Below are 19,198 nucleotides of genomic sequence, written 5' to 3' on the forward strand. Positions count from 1 at the left end.
TCCTGGCCCTGCTTGTAGCTTCTGACCCCTCCTCCAGCCAGACCGAACCGATGCTGCCCACACACGCAGGCCTCTCCACCCCGAGCCCATCCACGCATCTGCCAGGCAGCTCTGCACCCATTTTTCTGGATCCGGATCCGAAATATCCCTTCTGTTCCACCTCGAATCTTACCCATCGACTCTTTGGCCCAGAGATAAACCGGAATTAACACTCTGGTGTATTTCTTTCCATTTTTTTTTCCAATACGTTTTCCCTCCTGACAGTAGATATCTACCTAATCTATACGTAAGATGACCATCCATCCGTCCGTCCATCTGTCTGTCCGTCCGTAAGACGGCCAACAGACTCTCATCAGTGTCTGCCCTGCAGGAGCTTTGGAAAAACATCTTGGTACCAGGACCGATGGCACATCTTTAACTTAGGAAAGGGCACCTACAGACGGGAGTTCTGCTGGGCACCTGGGTGGGAGTCCAGGCCTCCTGTGAGTGACCTAGCTGCTCCCAATTCTGAGGAAGAGCCTGGCTTTTTCGTGTCGGGGCGTGCAAGGCCCTGCCGGCGGAGGCCGCACCTTCCGGTGGGCTTCCTAACAACGCCATTCGACAGCTACCTTGTGGCGCCTGGTGTTCCTTTCTCCAGTGTCAGGAAATGCGGCCTCCGCTGTGTTCCAAGAGGGCAGGTCTGCTATATGCTTTATTCCCACCCACAGCCCAGGGCCTGGCACAGAGTAACTTCCCGTAACCACCAGCTTGCCTGGGCCATCCTCACTCTTTCCCTTATTGTGGTAAATCTTCTTACACAGTTTCATGTTAGCTAAGGGGAGAAGAGCTTTTTAAATTCTGAGAGTCTCTTAATGATTTTCTTTCCACTCATTCTATCTAATTTTATAGCCGGCTTTTTCTAATCGTGTGCGCAAAAAAATTAATTTAGAAGTATCAAAGGATGCTCATCTCAGCCCTCCTGCGCCCATCCTGAAAGCCCAGCTCTAAGGCCATCTCTCCGGAGCCTTCCCAGGCTCTAGCCGCGCTCCAGCTCTTCACATCATCTTAAATGGACATTGGCAACAACTGGACACTAATTACTTCACGTATTCAGCAACTATTTAGAGTGCCCACCACCGTCAGAACAACAGCCTTCGCTTTGTCTCATCTTTCCAACAAGGCTGCAATTCTCCCTCAACAGGACCAGAGGGAAGTGTACTCTCCCCAGCCAAAGAGATGTGGCAGCTGTTTAAACCAAGCCACCATGTGTCCTGCAGCAAGGGTGGCAAGGTCATCTCGTGTCATCCCCGAGACCACCTGTGAAGAGTTACCGTTAAATCACTCATCGAGGCCGGGCTCTGGCCAAGGCATGGAACCCAAACAGTCCTTGACAGTTATCTGCCCTCAAAGCCTCCACTTCTTTACCTCGTGCCTGGTCCTCAATTAAAGCATAGTTGGTAAAGGAGAAGTTTCGTTTTACAGATGTGTTCCAGGCAATACATGGAGAAGAAATGCAGCCCACTGACCTTGTGGGTCTAGGTGTTGGGCACTGACAGGTGACAGTATCACGAAATAACCAGAATTGTGAGACATGGTATGACTGACAGAAACACCACCACTACCTATGAAAGTCTTATGCAAATGTGGGAGAAAAAAAATTAAACGTGAGTCGATTAGAAGAAAATGGAGGGATAAAGGAATATGTGAAATGAAACATGGGAAGTTCATCAGCAGAATCCGGATGCTAGCACAAACCACTCAGTTTACTTTGTCCCCTCCCCAGTGAAGCCTGCCAGCCAGCAGAAGCCACGTCCCTCTCTGTGGTCCTCTTGGCACACGACCAACCCCGCATCCACTGTATCCGGCTGCAGCTGTGCTCACACAGTCACCACTGGTCTGTGACACCCCGTGGGCCTCCTGCAGATATCAGTGGTGTGCTACTCCTAACAGGTCCGGGAACTCATTACACATACATGTCCCCCCCTCGTGAGGGTGACGCGAAATTAAAACTGCCACCAAATTTGAAATTGGGATCAGCTGCGGAAGTAGCCTCTCCATCACCTCCCGACATCCTCCTGGCTCTCAAGAGGGGCCGAGCCTGTGTCTGCGTGTGAGTGGAGGGCGCTGACCGGGATAACTCCAGGACCGCGGCATGGGGCGGGGGCTGTGGCGGGGGAGGGGCTTAGACCTGCAGTGCTGTTCCAGCCACAGAGCAGGCCCACCCTCCTCGCCCCACCTGAAACACCGCTCACAGGCCCTGCTGTCACGGAAGCCTCCAAAAAGGGAAATGCTTAAAAAAAAAAATACATTTCTCCACAAAACAATCGTGTTGCTGTCACGTGCAGGCAGAGTAAAGACTACAGTAAGTGACAACGATTATTTTCAGAACTATTATCTATACCGCACAACACACGTAAATGCACAGCTGTGTCACACACACAGGTGCCCCAATCCTTCAGAGTCCCTGTTTTCATCCCCTTCTGTTTTCATCCAGGCCAAAAGCCAGAGAAAAGGCAAGAGCCACTGCCCACCGGGGGACCCACAGGCTGGATCTCCATCACCTCAACCACACACAGCCTTTAAAGCTTCACCCACTTCAGCTGACCCTACACCAGGTTGGCTAATGTCTGACCAACTACCAAGCTGACCAGGACACAGTCTCTGCCCACGTGGGGAAGAGCCATGGTGGGGAGATGCCGAGGAAGGGGCGGGAAAGGGCGCTCTGGCCGCCCTCCTCACGAGGGAACTGTGGCGGGGGGGCTGCATGCAGGCCGTGGGCGGGGGGCAGAGCCTGAGAACAAAAGGCGGCAGCAGCAGGGCCCTGAGGAGAAGGGAGCGAACGAAGCCCGGGAGACAGGACTGCACGGCTTCCCCCGGGCGGGCGAGAAGCAGTGAAGGGCGGAGGCGCACGCGGATGGCCCCCCACACGCCCCGGCACACGCCGCGGCGTCCCTCACACACTGACTGACGACGGGACGTGGCCCTGGCTCTCCCTACACCTGGGCCCTCGGCTCCCTGTGAGCTGGAGTCACTGTGATCCCAGCACGGATCTCAGGGCTGGCACAGAAACGCAGCGTGACAGAGAGGATGGCCAGACAGGGGAGGAAAAGGGACCAAAAAAAAGGAGGAGGAAAAAGGGAATAAAGGAAGAGGGGACTAGAAACGGAGGACAATGGGGGAGAGAGGGTGGGAGGAGAAGAGGGGGGAGAGGCCGGGAGAGAACAGTGACGAGTGACCGAGTGACCGGGGAGGGGAGCAGGTAGAGGGCACCGCCTCCACGACCACAAGGACTCCAGGCAGTACTGGGGTGCACAGACAGAGGTGTGTCCCCCCACAGCGGGCTCGAGACAGGCGACAGGCCCACTGCTGACCGCCGCTCTCAGACCTCCCACCCACGGGGCTGAGACGCCGGCGGGGCGAGGGCAGGGGCTCACCGCCCCCAGGAGCAGCCAGGTCTCCCCTTACTTCATGGGCACTTCCTGAGGGGAGCCCCGGGCCGGTGGCCCTCCCCTCGGGCACCCCACAGCGGCCTGTGCCTCAGATGCCGGGTGTCCAGAGCTGATACTTACATTACCACCTCCAGGGACATGCTTAATATTGTCCTTGGAACCACACTTGGACTGAACATGGCTGTAGTTCAATTTTTTGGAGACTATCTGGACCTGGAGTGTTAGAGAACAGAAAACAACACAAGGGAGGGCAGGTTAGAGCTGACACGGGGCGGCGGTGAGTCCACGGTGACCACGAGCCGGGGGGGCGCTGTTAAGACCCCGACCCCATCGCCAGCCAGCGGAGCAGCTGTGGGAGGCCGGGGGAGGGAGCTGAAGGAGCAGGAAAGGGAGTGAAGGACATGAACACACACCACGAGGACGGAAGCGGATGCCTAAGTGTTACAGCGTCGTCATCGCTGCTCCCTGGGGGTCCACGAGGCCGACAGCAGCCAGTCCCAGGTGCCCACCCAGGTACAGCCCCACCACCCCCTGCCCACTCTCTCCCCGAGAGCTGGGGCAAGACCGGTTCCCACAGCTCCTCTCTCAAGTGTCCTGCTCCTCGGACCAGGCCTCGCCCACGGATGCCACTGCCCTTAAGTCTGGGGCCTGGACCGGCGGCAGCAGACCCACCCGGGGAGCAAAGGCTGCTGGGAGAAGCGCTGGGCAGCTGGCTCTCAGGGCACAGATCTGACACTGACGGCGAGGGACACTGGTCAGCTGTGAACACAGTGGACCACGGGCTGCTGGCCGGCCGCGCACGACCCTGGGCACCAGGGGGAGCGCAGTCCGCGTAGCCCATCTGTCTCAGAGCTCGAGAAAGCACGGCATGACTGGGGCTTAGGTGGAGGCTTCCTCATGACTCGACCCGCCAGATGCCCGGCACTGTGCCTGTGAGTTTCGTGAGCAGAGAAGAGGCAGGGCTGTAACGATGCGCAGTCGGTGGGTGGGTGTGGGGGGCACACGGCTGCACGCAAACTGCCCCCCAGAAGCGCAGCCACACAAAGGCCCAGGCTCTCTGGGCTGGAACAAAGAACTCCTCGGGAGTCCTCTCAAGAAGGAACAGTTGCCAGCTTCCTTCCTTCCTTTCCTTCAGAGCCCTTTGCAAATGACGCAAATCCCAAACTGAGTTCTCCACTGAGCAGAGAAATCCATCCTGAGAACTCTAACCCAGATACCTCGCCGTTTCTGGCCTTTACAAGTTCACTGATGAACGGCTGGTTAGCAAACGCTTCTTGCTGAACCTTGGTCTGAACCAGAAACCTACAAGACCTGTAAGGGTCACCCGGAGCCATGGTGCAGCCTCCCTCACCTCGCTGACCGGACAAGCCAGGACGAGTCCTAAGGGCTGGGGCCGAGGCCTCGCTGGCAGCCCTTGGCCAGGGAGCCCGCCTGTCTGCCACAGCTAAGGGGAGGAGGCTCCCGCCACAAGCAGGAGGGCCCAGTTTGCATGGAGGCGTGGGGAAGAGCCCGGAGGCTAGCTCACCTCCGCCCCGCGGCTGAGGCTGCAGCCCCCAGAGGCTGGGGGTTCCACTGCTCCCAGCACCCTAACTTTTAGTTGACAGGTGACTTGGGGAACCAGGACGAATGAGGCCATCCCCGTACCCAGCAGTGTTAGGAGGGGGGCCTTCCAGGTTGGCTTAAAGTGCCTGCTGGAAGGTCGCCAGGGCCACGCCTCGCTGCAGAAGAGCCTGGGCGCTGTGCGTGCGGCCTGCGTGCGGCCTCCGTGCCTCACAGCCGGGTTTCGGACCAAGGTCAGGGTGCAAGTTCTGGAGCCATCTTATCCGGCTGGATACATGTTCCCCGAAAGGACTATCGGGCTACGAACTCTTCACTCTTGGGGTCAGTACGGAAGGTTTCCAGGTGGCTGAGGCAGCAGACACGGAGGGCACGTGGGAAAGGAGAAACCCGTTTAAAGAGAGGAAAAAGGGATGACAGAAGGGAGAGCGACTCAGGTCGGAAGAGACAGCGGCCGCCTTCGACCTCCGAGAGGGAAGCGTCTAAACGAAACTCACTTTCCCGGCAGCCGGTCTCTGCGTGCTCGCGCCGGGGGCAGCTGCTCGGGCCGCCGCGTTAGGTTCGGGTTTTCGAGCTGCAGCAGCTGCCTCTGATTTTTCCTCTACTTTGGCCTAGATGGAGATAAATGGAGGGCAAACTTCAAACCAGGACAAAGAGCCCCAACATCAAAGAGGAGGGCAGGCTGGGGACTCAAGGCCAGGCCAGGCCGCCGGGCAGAAGCAGGTCACCCTCGCTCCTAGGGGAAAAAAACACCCATTTCCCACGGGAGAGCGAGCCAGAGGGAGGAGCTGCAGGCCACTTGCGACGTGAGTTAGAGATTGACACACCACTCGCCACTCACGGAGAGAAGGCGGGTTACTGACCAAGCACAGCGTCTTCACACTCAAGTGGTCCGTACGGCCCGAGCAAGCTGCCATGGTCTCAGGGACCACCGCTGAAGACGGAAGTGTCACACCCGTCAAGTAGGTGGGAACGTGATGTAACCACCAGCCCGAGTCCCTCGACTCCCCGCCAAGACCGTCGGCAACTTTGCACCACGAAAGCCTGAGAAGCGCGGGAAGGGGGCAGGAGCACCTCGGCACCTCGGCCCCGGAGGCCTGGCCGGAGCTGCAGGCTCGCAGGCCCTCGCCCCAGACTGAGGCCGGCTGGCCGTCGGGGTCCGCTTCGCCTGCACCCTCTTGGACTGTTTAACAGCTCAGGATTGAAGCCGGTGAGGGCCCTGCCCTGAGGGGCGGTGGTGGGTTTGGCGTGAGACATGGCGTAAGCGACGAGACGGGTGTGGCCCTGGGGACCGGAACCTGGCCTTTTGCCACCAGCTTTCCCCACACCAGGTCCCCATGGGTGCTAACAACGAACAATTCTAGGATGGGTGCAAGAAGGAAGGCCAGGCCTCTCATCAAGCAGTCTTTTCATTTAGGACGGCTGGGGGTCACAGCAGCAAGTCATCCTGGCCAGCAGAGGACACCCTTGTCCTTCCTCAGAGAGACTCTCCACCCACCCAGCTGCCTATCCCGTGGCCCGCAGTGCAGGCGTGAGAACCACGACACACCAGGGTCCTGTCCAGCGTCTCCCCTTCTCAGTCTCAGAGGCCCCCTCTGTTCCTTTTGGAAAGGAGAAGAATCCTTTAGCCTCCAAACGAAAACATGAGCCTAAATCCTACAACACGAACAGGCGCCCCTGACTCGGGTGGGAAGAGAAAGCCCAGCGCTCAGCCACCCCTGCCCGGTGGCTGGGACCAGTGTCCAGCTCAAGCCCCCTGGCACCGATCCACGTCCTGACTGGCCCTCTCTGGTGCGCCCTGGGGTGGATGTGAGGGGACAGTGGCTGCAAGTGGCAGGGAAGAAGCAGGGGCCGGCATGCTGAGGGCCCCAAGCCCCCGGACCCACCCGGCCGCCTCCAGGCTGATGCTTGATGTTTTCCGTGGAGCCGACCTTGGCGCGGATGTTCTTCAGGTCGGGGGCAGACGCATTGGTGGACAGGCGGCTCAGCCTGGGGGCAGAGGAGCTGGGCCTGGCTGACGTGGGCTTCCTGCCCGCCGCGGCAGTCCCCGAGGGCCGGGGAGGCGTGGCTGTGGGCTTGACTCGGCTGGGGGCCGCGCCTGCTGGGGAGGCCGCCCCAGGCGCAGGGCCGCTCTTCTTGGCCGCACTGCCGGAGGGGCTCTGGGAGCGACTCAGGTCGGCTGCAAAGGCAGGAGTGAGACAGCAGGTTCCGGGGGAGATAGCAAAAGGGAGCCTTGAGGCCGCGGGGGATGTGGGGGTTTAGGTTAGGGTCCCACAAAGTGGGGGTGGCGCATTACCTGGCGCAGACTTTGTGACCGTCTTCTTGACGTCTGCGGGTTTGCCCTCGGCCTTGATGCCTGCACAAACAGAGTTTTTGATGTATCCTGTAACAAACCGGCCTACGGAATATCTCATCCAATCTTGAGATTCATCTGTTCATTCGACAACTGCGGAATATCCCCTCTGAGCCAGACAGAGGCTGTGCTGGTCTCTGGGGACCGAGTGGTACACTCAACGGCCATGTGAAGACCGTGCCCCACGCAGGGTACAAAGCCAGGCACCGCATTTCTTCTTTCCCAGTCCTGACGATGCCTTCCACGTGGGTGAGCAATACACGCCTATTGCACGGAATGGCCTATTTCTTAGCGTGGAGGCGCATGACCACAGCGTGCTTGCTGCGTGCTGCGGAGATGCTAAGAATGCACGCTCAAGAGTTCTCTGAATACACATACCTGCTAACCTCACGTGGAGATCAAGGCTGCCAATTTCCAAGGTACCCCGTTAAGGACGGACGCACAAGCAGATCTGCACAGCTGTATGTGATGCTGGCTGGAGCTACAGCTGGGGCAAAGCCAAGGCCCCCACTCCCCTCCCATCAGTTCCCACAGGAGGAAAGGGTGGCAACACTCACCAGCGGGCCTCTTGGGCAAGGGCATGGGGGTGCTCCTACTGCTTGGCCCAGTGGAGGCAAGAGAGGCAGCTGCTGTGGCTTTTGGAACAGTCTGGGTGCTCTTGGAGCCAGGCCGGGAGGCCACGGATGAGGCCGGCTTGGATGGCGTGGCCGGCTTGGTCGGTGTGGCCTTTTTCTCAGGAATCTTGGCCTCTGCAACAGGCTGGAAATGGGAAGGCGAAAATAAGACCTGCAAGTCAGCAACGGCCCCAGAAGTCACACCAAAGGACAGTTCCACAGACAGGCACCAGAAAACAGGGCGCTGGATGTCTGGCAGCTACTGCCAGAAGGACGTACATGGCCGAGATCAGAGTCCTCCAGACAACCTGAGAAACTGGCCCTGAGGGGACTGTGCGCCCTGAGGTCAGGAAACGGGGAGCCAAACGACGGCAAACCAACCTGCACTGACGAGAACGGACAGCCCCAAAAAGGACAGCACATCGCAGACTACACGTGCCTCAGGCTCTACTGCACTAAATGCGGATGTATTAAATACTTGACCAAAGAGTAATCAATCATGAACAAGACAAAAATTAAAAACGATGTCCAGGCAAATCCAGCCATTCCGTTGGCTGAGATGCACCCAGTGAATGCTGAACAGGATGAGGCCGCAGATGGGGAGAACACGGGCTGAAGCCGTCAGGTCAGGGCCTGAACTCCAGCCTCGGTCTGGCCACCCGCCTCAGTGTCTTCTTGAGCAAATCATTGGGCCTCTAGGGCTGTCATTCTTCCTCTGGATAAAGAGGCTGGAACAGAGGATCTAAGGACCAGCTCTGACCCTGTGAGAAGTCTCTGAGGGCACACAGATGACAGGGGGCCGGCCTGACCAACAGATTGAACGAGAAGCACGATGTCACCGCTATAACTAAAAGCTAAGGGAAAGGTCTCTCACAGGTAGACACACGCATCTGGGTCACCAGCTCCTCCCCGACGGAGCCTGCGCATGTCACCAGCAAAGAAGCGAAGGAATCAAGTTAGCTTGGTTTCTACAGGAATAGATGGTGAACACACTATTTTGATAAGCAAGTGTACCACGTTACTCGAGTAAGCCACGTGCACAGGCAGACACAGTGGGTCCAGCTTTCTTACGCCAAGAGAAATGGCCACAGAAAGGGCAGTATGTTGGCAGAGACAAACAGGGAATTGCTGAAATGGAAAATCGGCTAAGAAGGTGCTCAGAAATTCAGGGCTGGCATCCAGTTAAATAAAACCTAACCTTGCAAAAGCAGGGTAATGTCTATTTATATAAATGAAGTCCCAAAGTTCCTCGTGGGATCAGAGGAACCGGTTCAGCTACCAGCCATGCCCAGAACATGCCACTGGAGTTTGTGCAGAGGGACCGCCTACCTGTTTGTTCTAGAATTTGGAGACTAAACCAGGTGCAGCCTGAGGTCTCCTTCATATTTTCAGTATTATGACTATGATTCATAAAAATATTTTGCTAGCCAGAGTAATAATGATACAAGAAGTTAGAAAAGGATGTGACATTCTTTCTGTGTCAGGCTCTTGGCCTCAGCAAGCTGCAGGCCCAGCTTGCTTTCTACACTGGAGACACTGCAGTTTCTCGATTTATATTTTCTCCGCTGCCAGAATCACAGATCTATTTCTTTTTGAATACATTCCCCTCCCCCTCGGTTTGCTTCTATAATTAAAATAAAGACAAAAATATAAAAATAAACTTCATTAGTTTTTATTAGTTTCTCAAAATGTTCCTATCTTTTTCTTATTTAAAAGATAAAGACTAATAATTATCACGTGGGTCACCTCTTCAGGTCAGCTGACTAAAAGCTGCGTGGCAGAAGGCCGTGAAAGAACATGCTGACAGAGGCCCCGAACATCAACCCTGGCAGTGGACCCGAGTTCAAACGCCGCGTCTGCCACTTACTAGTGCTGGACTTCAGGGAGGTTATTTAACTGAGCTATAAAATGAGGGGGCTAATATTATATCATGGGGTGCGGAGAATTCAAGGAGATAATGTATTTAAAGAAACCAGTACAGTACGCTTCATTTTTATTACTATTGTAGAGTGAAACTTCAATGGATGCCCCACCTCCCTACACCCTCCTCTATCCGCCCCCGGATTTGCTGCTAAGTGTGTGTCGGGGATAAGCTACACCATGGCTCCGGTCACCTCCTCTCTGCCCACCTATTCAAAGATATTATTTTCTAGAAAATCAAGGAAAGCAGTCAACTAGGTAAATGAGGATCAGAAAGCTTTACGAGATGTCATCGTCCCTAGTCTACGACAGGATTCCTCAGTTTCTTGGCCAGGATTTCAACCTAGACCGCAACTCCTAGGTTCTGCCGGTTTTCCTTACAAGATTAGATTAAAACACTGACATTTTAACATGGGAAATTATTTCTCAACAGGAATTTAGAGACTAACATCAGGCCGACCTAACAGCCCTTCTCCAATAAAACAGGACGTTGAGGCAGCCACGGACTCCTCCGAGCATCTCGGGAAACCGATGCTGTTCCAGACCGACCAGGCACTAACGCGCGGGTGACCTGGAAAACTGAACAGTGCGGCAGCAGCCCAGGGAGAGGTGGCCTAACGCCAAAAGCGAAGAAGTAAGTTACCACGTGATGTGGGATCTGCAGTGGTAAGCTGGAAGAGCTTATCACAAAAGTACCGGGTCAGATTCACTTCTGCAGGATGATTGCAGAGAAGGACAAAGAAGGGAATCTGACTGGGGATTTCATGTGGGATTATCCCAGAAAGGAACATCTAATCTGATCAGTATGTGGAGAAGCGGAAACCGGTCAGCAAGTGTTTAAAGCGGTAAGGAGCATTGGGAGAAAGGAGGCGGGACCAAAGTAGACCTAATACTGCTTTTCCACCGGGCCAGGGAGAGGTTCAAAGTATAAAAGGCCTTCGAAGGGTACAGCTGCATCGTGGGCCCCCACACTGACTGTCCAGCCACCCGCTCCCTTCACCCGGCCTTTCCAAAGTTCCACCAGCCCGGTTTCATGGTCTGGTACCAACAGGAGCCTTTCTCCCTAACACTCAGAGGCGAAAACCTTTCCCTGCACAGCGCTTAGGCGACTACTTACCTTAGGCTTCACATCTTTTGAAGGTGAGATGGAAGACCTGGCAGTGGCGGCCGCAGGGCGTTTGGGCGGGGCAGCTGGTGCTGAGCCTGAAGCAAGGCTCATGGGTTTTTTAGTCGACCCACCTAGGGTGGTGGGAGCTGGCTGCTTAGGGAGAGAAGTGGGCTGGGTTTTGGCTTTCGATGTTGAAGTCTTTGCAGGCTGAGTTGTGGCCAAAGGCTTTAAGTTGATTTGTTGTTTGTTTGTTTTTAAAGGCCAACATCAAACACACAGACAAGAATAAAAACAAATTAAAAAAAAAAAGTATAAATTGCACAATTCAAAATAAAATTATAAGCAATGAAGAAAGATGCAACTGAAAATTAGCATTCCTTTCTTCTGAGCTCAGTAAATAGCAGAAAGACACCAGGATGGAGACAAAGAAAACTGGGAATTGTTTCTTAATGACAATGTTACCCATTCCAGCAGTTTGACACCTGAAGATTTAAATCCAGTAACAGCCCTAAACATTTAACTAACTTTTGGTGGCTGAAATAATTCCATGAAGAATGGTCATCAGGAGGTAATTACACCATTATTACCTGTACCTTGATGAGGCAACTTCAGTATCCTGTTTGTTTGTTTTAAATGCCTACAGCTCCTGGTCTTCCAAGGTGGTCTCCCATCCAAGTACTAACCAGGCCCGACCCTGCTTAGCTTCCGAGATCAGACAAGGCTGGGCACGTTCAGAATAGCATGGCCGTAGACAAGGCATCCTGTTTTAAGATCACACCAAAGTGTGGCATTTAAACTTTGTAATGAGAACCACTAAGTGTCTGAAGCTGTGATTCACCCTAAAAATCTGTGCTCCCTTTTCATGAATACAGATTTCAGAACAGCCTGTAACTGCCTCTACTGCTGGTAAGGGAGGCAGAATCGGCCTCTGCAGAACATCTCTGCAGACACTCAAGATAGCAGGGTCAAAGGCAGAGAGAGAGATGAAGGTTTGAGTTAGGTCGCTATGCTGAAGCGGAACATAAAATGTTTCCTGAGCACGTCCAAACTTGAGAAAGGACTGACAACAGCTCAGAAAAAAGAAATTTCATTCACAAGTCAAGCAATAATAGCTGAAGATACAATTAAAAAAAAAATTACAACGGTAAAAGACAACCCACCGTTCCGGCAACTACCTTTGTTTTCTTCTCTGGGCTTGGTGGGAGCTCCTTGTTGGGAGGTGCGGTGATGTCATTTCCGGTCGTAGTCACAGCAGACCGTCCTTCTTCTGGCTTGGCTATTCCTAAGTGGGGAAAGTTATGCTAAGCAAATATTTTTTACACCCATTTCAAAAAAAGTCTTAGTGGAGACAGACAACTAACGAGCACTTCATTCTGAAAAGCATCCACAGGGCCGTGCGGCTGAAACGTGGACAAGGCTCCCAAGTTCCTCTCATTGTGACGGACGGAGTTTCAGATTCCAGAGATTCGGGTGGCCTGTCCCTGTGGGAAAGCAACCTAAGTGGGATGTGCACAAATGATCAATGGGAGGAAATGGCCCTTCGCGTTTGGCTTCCCTTCCCTGGAGACCAACCACTAACTCCCGGAGCACACAGGACAAAAACCTCTTCTACTGGAGTTTATCTCTTGGAACGAAGGTTGCAAAGAGATGGGGTAAGAGCCACAAGGTCCTCCTCTTACTTCCTTTCCCTGTAAAGCGCCACTTTACGGAGGATGTGAGATTGACTCGATCTAATTCTAGCAGCGACCCAGATTTCCAGCGAGGCCAAGCAGACCCATGAAATCAGACCCAGGGCCAGAAATCGAGCCCATGGACCACAACTAAGCCCAGCAGCGCCTCTGTGAGGAAGCTGCTTCAGACTTCAATAGGGCTACACCTGAGAGCATTAAAATATCATGAGATTCATAACCTGGGTGTCGGGAAAATCTTTCTAGTTGGCATGAAATCCAGAAGCCACAAAAGATAAGTCTGACTAAAGAAAAATAAAAACGTTTAATGTGGCAAAAAAAAAAAAGAGAGAGAGAGAGAGAGAGAAGTCAAATGATAAACAGGAAAAAAACATCTGAACTTCACATCAATGACAAAGAACTTATTATAGAAATTACTCCTACAAACCAATAACTCCTATATAAGTCAACGACGCACTGGACAAATAGCCAAAAGAATACGAACACAGTTTACAGAAATATAAATCGTTTTCGAAAATAAAAAGAGATGTCCAATCTTTAAGAAAAATGAAAATTAAAACTACACTGAGATGCCATTTTCAACCTAACATATTGTCAACAGTCCTAAAATTTGAAAGTAGGCCAGGGACAACATGAAGACACGCAGTGCTGGTAAGTGTGGGAAACAAACGGTCCAGTTCACATGCAAGGCAGCCTAGTGGTATCTCTGGAAATTACTAGTGTAGGTAAACTCTAATGCAGAAATCCAGTTTCTAGTTTATATTAGAGATACATTCATACACCTGCAAAATATCGCATGTTCAAGGTCCTTCATCGGAGCACTGCTCTGAAAAGCAAAGGACCAAAACAACCCTCAAGTCTGTTAACAGGAAACTGGTTAAAGCATTATGGCAGAAATTATCAATATCATCAATCATCTCTTGAGTCTGAAAAATAAAGCACCAAAAAATCCTCTCATGACTGATAGGGAATGATCTCTAAGTGAAAAGAAAAGCAAGGAGCAGAACAGTGCGTGTGACATGAAACCATTCGTCTAGAAATGGGATGGGGGTGGAATACATTTCGATTGCAAATACACTGGGACATGCATTCAAAAGAATCGGGAAGGATCACGATGAAACAAAACAATGGTAACAGAATTTGAAGGGGGGATGGGGCACAAAAGTTGGGAGGGCAAGAGAATTATTTTAAAACTTTTTGTTCTAAAATAATTATAGATTCACAGGAAGTTGCAAGAAAATGTACAGGGAGGTCCCATGTCCCCTTCGTCTGGCCCCCCCGTGTTGGCATCCTACGTAACTACAGCACACTGTCACACCCCAGAAACCGCTATCAGTATAATCCACAGAGCTTATTCAGATTGTGCGTTTCACGTGGACTCATCGGTGTGACTGTGTGCGCGCACACACCTGCACACATCTGCAGTTCTTTGCAATTTGACCTATTGTACGTAACCACCGGCAATCAGGACATAACTGTTCCAACGCACAGGGCTCCCTCGTGTTCCCTTTTACGGCCGCCCCACTCCCTTCCCTTTGCAGTCCGTAAATTCCTGGCAGCTACTCATCTGTTCTCCCTGCCTATAATATTATTTCGATAATTGAGACAAATAGAATCAGACCGTGTGCTGCCTTTGCATGTAGCCTCTCAGCTCGCATAAGGCTGTGGGATGCATCCTTGCGCACGTATTAGGAGTTAGCCAGTTCCTTTTTATTGCTGAGCAGTCATCATGGTCTGGCTGTACCACAGTTTAACCAGTCACCTAGTGGAGGGCATTTTGTTCGTTTCTGGTTGTTCGCTATTATGGACAAAGCTGCTGCGAACATTTATGTAAAGGATTTTGCATACAAGAGGTTTGTGGTTACTATACGGAAACACAATCCATTCTTACATGTTGACAGTGTATCCTGTGACCTTCCTAAATAAACACGCTTATTAGCCCAGGTGTTTTTTGGATAGAGTCCTTGGAATTTTCTATATAGACAGTTAATCAGGTCACTAATTCCAATTTTATCCTTTTAATGGCTGGAGTGATCTCTACTGTTCCTGTTACTGGTGGTTTGTGTCTTCCCTCTTTGTCAGTTTTGTTAAAGGTGTAACAATTGTATTGTTTTCTTTTTTTAAGTACCGACTTTTGGTTTAAATGATTTTGTTTTCTTGCTTATGATTTCACTTATTTCTGCTTGCTTTGGATTTATTTTTCCTAGTTTCTCAGTGTAGCAATTTATAGATGAGTGACTTTCTCTAATGTAAGCACTCAGTGGCATAAATTCCCTCTCAGCTCTGCTATAGCTGCATTCCACAAAATTTCATTTGCTGCATTTTCAATTTCATTCAGTGAATTGGATTTTAAAAATTTCTTTTGAGAACTTCCTCTCTGACCTATGAATTATTTAAAAGTGTGGTTTAATTTCCATGTGTTTGATGATTTTCTTGTGGTCTTTCTGCTATTGGTTTCTAATTTGATTCCACTACAGTCAGACAACATATTCTGTATAGTTTCAGTCTTTGAAATGTATTTAAATTTGTTCTATGACCCAGAATCTCTCTCGGTGAAAGTTCCAGGAGCACTTGATGAGAACATGTATCCTGCTGTTTGATGGGCAGAATTTCTATAACTGTCAGCTGGATCCTGTTGTTTGATGATATTGTGAAAATCCTTATTATCAACTGCTTAGAATCCCCAATTATGATTGTGGATTTGGCTATCTCTCCTTTCAGCTCTATCAATTTTTCATGTAGAAGCTCTGTTTTTTGGTGCATATACATTTAGCATTGGTATGTCTTCTTGGTGGACTAATCCTTCTTTGTTGTGAAGTTCACTTTGTCTGATATTAATATAGCCAGCTACTTTTTAAAGCATTAATGTTAACATGATATATATTTTTTTTCCATCTTTTTACTTTTAACCTACCTTCACCCTTACATTTGACATGCATTTCTTAAAGACAGCATGTAATTGGGTAATTTAAAAAAAAAAACCTGTTCTTATGATCCGTCATTTAATTGTAGTTTTAGACTATTTGAATTTTAAATAATTATTGGTATGTTAGGGCTATCTGCCTGTTTTTTTGTTTTTGTTTTTTTTTTGGTTCTCTCTGCTTCTCTTGCCTTCCAATGAGATACTTGAATATTTTTTTTTTTTAATTCGATTTTGATTTTTTAGTTTTTGGGTATATTGCTTTGCATAGGTTTTTTTAGCAGCTGCTTTAGGCACTCCAGTGTACAGACAGCCTACTGGAATCAATGTTTTACTACTCCAAGTGAGTTACTGAACACATACCTCCACTGAGGAACTTCTACTCCCCATACTTTAAAAACATGTCTTAAATGTTTCCTTTTCTATTACATTTATACCTGTTTCCACCCATTCCATTGCTCTTTAATCTATGAAATTCCAAGCCTCCTTCTGTCATCATTATATCTCACCCTTATGGAGAGCGTCCTACAGCCGTTCTCGAAGGGTGTGCACTAGCGACAAATTCTCTTAGTTTGCTGCTATCTAAGAATGTCCTCATTTTCCCTTTATTCCTGAAGGATAGTTTAACGATACAGCATTTACACTGGACTGTCTTTTAACACTTGAAAACTGCTGTGTAGCTACTTCTGCTCTCCACCGTTTCTGACAAACACACTGTCATTTGAACAGCTGTTGCCTAATGGATCATGCATCATTTCTCTCTGGTTGTTTTTAAGATTTTTTTATTTGTCTTTAGTTTACCAAAGTTTATTGATGATATGTCTTGGTGTAGACTTCTATGGGTTTTCTCATTTGAGGTTTGTTCACTTTCTTGAATCTGTAGGTTTATCACTTTGGATGAATTTGAAAACTTCAGTCATTATCTCGCTGAATAGTTATTCAGCCTCGCATTCTTTCTTACTTCCTGGGATTCTGATGATAAAAATGTTAGATCTTTTGTTATTGTCCCAAAGGTCTCTGAGGAGCTGTAATTTTTTTCAGTCTATTTTCTCTCTGTTGTTCAGATTGAGTAAATTCTATGGACCTGTCCTCAAGTTCATGATTCTGTTCTAACATCTCCAGTCTACTATCTAGTCCATCAGACACATTTTTTACTCTGATTATTGTATTTTTCCTATCTATAATTTCCATTTGGGACTTTAACATTTATTTCTTTGCTGAGATTTTTTAGTTTTCCCTGTGTTTCAAGAGAATGCACGATTGCTTGTTGAAGCAATCCTATGACACTGCTTTAAAATTCAATTTTGTACTTTAGCAAGTAATCACCGCTTAAACATAGCGACCAGGATACAGCTATCTACAGTTTCAACAACAATTTAGTTTCTAGAGCCTGTGCAGAGCAATTCTGGCCTGCTGTGTTCTTCTAGCTCCGGGAAGCTCACTCAGTCCCTGCTGGTCCTGCCTACGAGGTCTGAAAGCACTTCCCTGGGCCGCGTGGTTTCACTAGGTGGTGGATAAGTGATGTCAGACCCATGGAGTGCAGAGTTTCTCCTGGCCTCTTCTCGGGCAGACTTCCTGTTAGATCTCCTGATGCTGCTGGGAGTGGGAAGCGCCTATCAGCCCTTCTGCTGCTGGAGGGAAGGGTGAAGGAAGAAGCCTATCTAGGTCTCTTTCTGACCTGAGGTAGAGATGGAAGACACCAGGCCAACCGGAGCTGCTGGGAGCAAGAGGTACGTACCTGGGCTGTTTTCTGCTGTTAGAAGGAAGGGGAGGGGAGGGGAGGGAACCTACCTAGGTCCCCTTCTGCTACTAGGGAGACGGCTGGCAGACACCAGGCCCATAGGTGCTACTGGTGCTTTGTTATTGCCTAGTAAGAAACGGGGGGGTGGGTCTCCCAGCCAGTGCGGGCGGATCATACTGCAGTGCTACGAGGTGCCCTCATGCGCTCTGCTGATGCTGTCCCTGGACTGAGCCCACGGGCTGCTGCAGGACACGGTGGGGAAACAGGGCTCAAAACCAGGTCTTCTCCTGGGCTTCCCCTTCCTGGCCTTTTGGCAAGAAAGAGCACGCTCTTCTTTCTTTTCTCCCTTTTCTTTTCCTCCCTCCCTCTTTCCTTCCTTCCTTCGTTCCTTATCTTTATTCTCCACCTGGATAAGGGACTGTCACCAACGAAAAACAGCGACCTGTGCAGAAGCAGAAATGCTGTCCCCCTCCTAGATGGTGCTTCTCGCCAAGACCCCCCTCCTTTGCCTCAGAGATACACACCAGCCGACGGCCAAACATCGTCACCCAAACATCTCCACAGTTTTGAGGAAAACTGTTCAACACAGAAATCATTAACTGCTTCACTGTTAGAGCTCTCGCTCGCACGCTGTCTCTCTCTCTCTCTCAGCTAATACACTGTCCAGTTTTCGAGTCCTGCTGTATTTCTCCTATCATGTTCCCAGTGTTCCAACTGCTACCTGAATCAAAGTCATAACGCGATTTTTTGTCTTCAATCCTCGGTCCTCCAGTTCATCTTATCTGCTGAGAACAGGTGAGTTTTCCCAAAGCAGATTCTGGGCCACCACAATGTTTTCAACGTGGGAGTAATGTTTAAACATCTTAGGGAGTATCTGAAGCTTGGGTTCCAAACGGCTTTCCAGATTTTTTTTCTCCCATTATTTCTCACCACGTTACAGATGGCTCTGGCATGTTTCCACAACCCAGACCCTTCTCCAGAGAAGCCTCCGGATGAATGAAGTGGGCAGGTCTACATGGCTAAGATTGGTTAAGCAGCCTGTGGTACTTGGCACACAGATGACTTGACCAAGCTAGGCCAATAAGATCCTTTTACTCACTTTTTCTATGAAAGAAAGAAAACATGAGAACCACAGACAAGCAACCCTAGGTCCCTGAGATATAAAGCAGCATAAAGTAGCGCGCAGAGCCCCAACCATATCAACCCAATGTCTTGTGCAAAAAGAGATGACAGAGGGAAAAACAGCTTCCAGAAGGGAAGAGAACGGAGCACATATTTAGGGAGAAGCAGAGGTCCCGAGGAGACACACAATGGCTGCACCCTGCCTATACTTCCTGTAATTGGATTCTCGAGATTCTTCTATAGCCTGTCAATAACTTTTCATGAATTTGAGTTCCTCTGTGTTTCTGTCCTTTGCAATCAAATAATCCTTAAGAGAGTGCTCCATAAACGCTTGTCGCTGTTCTTTTCCCAAACGTGAGCTGTCGAAGCTTCGTACCTTTCTTTGTTCCTATGAGCCCTCTGCCTGGAAGGCTTTCCTGCGCATTGTGAGGCATCCTAGGTTTGCAAGGCCAGCTTCTCCAAGAACTTTCCAAGATTCACAATCCTGGCACCTACACTCCCACCACAACTAGATCAGAAGTTGCTTGAGGATAAGGACAATTGCTGGTACCTAGACAGCGACTGGCATATGGGAAGCAAGTTGAATAAACAAACCTTTATATAGTTTTATCTACATAGCGTCTAGCGGAGCCAGCACTCAAACACTCAGGTGAATGGATCAGTGGAGTTTGTCAATCATCTGAAAATATTTTCTAATGGTATGAGCTTCTGTTAGCGTGACCTAGGATGAACTCTTTTTGAAATAAA

General features: G+C 50.2%; 1 protein-coding gene and 1 pseudogene across 9 annotated transcripts in view; both read right to left on the reverse strand.

Annotated features, from left to right (window-relative positions):
- Positions 1-3,425: 3,425 nt before the first annotated feature.
- MAP4 (microtubule associated protein 4) overlaps positions 3,426-19,198 on the reverse strand; it is a 113,605-nt gene continuing 97,832 nt past the window's right edge. For 6 of the 9 annotated variants that reach the window (XM_039837623.1, XM_039837624.1, XM_039837620.1 and 3 more), the window contains 7 exons: positions 12,141-12,262; positions 10,990-11,205; positions 7,896-8,097; positions 7,282-7,341; positions 6,872-7,164; positions 5,483-5,596; positions 3,426-3,641 (listed from right to left, as the gene is read on the reverse strand). In XM_039837623.1, coding sequence (XP_039693557.1) covers positions 3,441-3,641; positions 5,483-5,596; positions 6,872-7,164; positions 7,282-7,341; positions 7,896-8,097; positions 10,990-11,205; positions 12,141-12,262 — 1,208 coding nt within the window. In that variant the 3' untranslated portion in view covers positions 3,426-3,440. The remainder of the gene's footprint in view (positions 3,642-5,482; positions 5,597-6,871; positions 7,165-7,281; positions 7,342-7,895; positions 8,098-10,989; positions 11,206-12,140; positions 12,263-19,198) is intronic. The other 3 variants (XM_039837619.1, XM_039837625.1, XM_039837621.1) reach the window with 3 other exon arrangements.
- LOC120582568 (uncharacterized) lies at positions 11,615-11,733 on the reverse strand (annotated as a pseudogene).

Source organism: Pteropus medius, unplaced genomic scaffold (genome assembly GCF_902729225.1).
Source record: "Pteropus medius unplaced genomic scaffold, Ma_sr-lr_union100, whole genome shotgun sequence".
Classification (NCBI taxonomy): Eukaryota; Metazoa; Chordata; class Mammalia; order Chiroptera; family Pteropodidae; genus Pteropus; species Pteropus medius.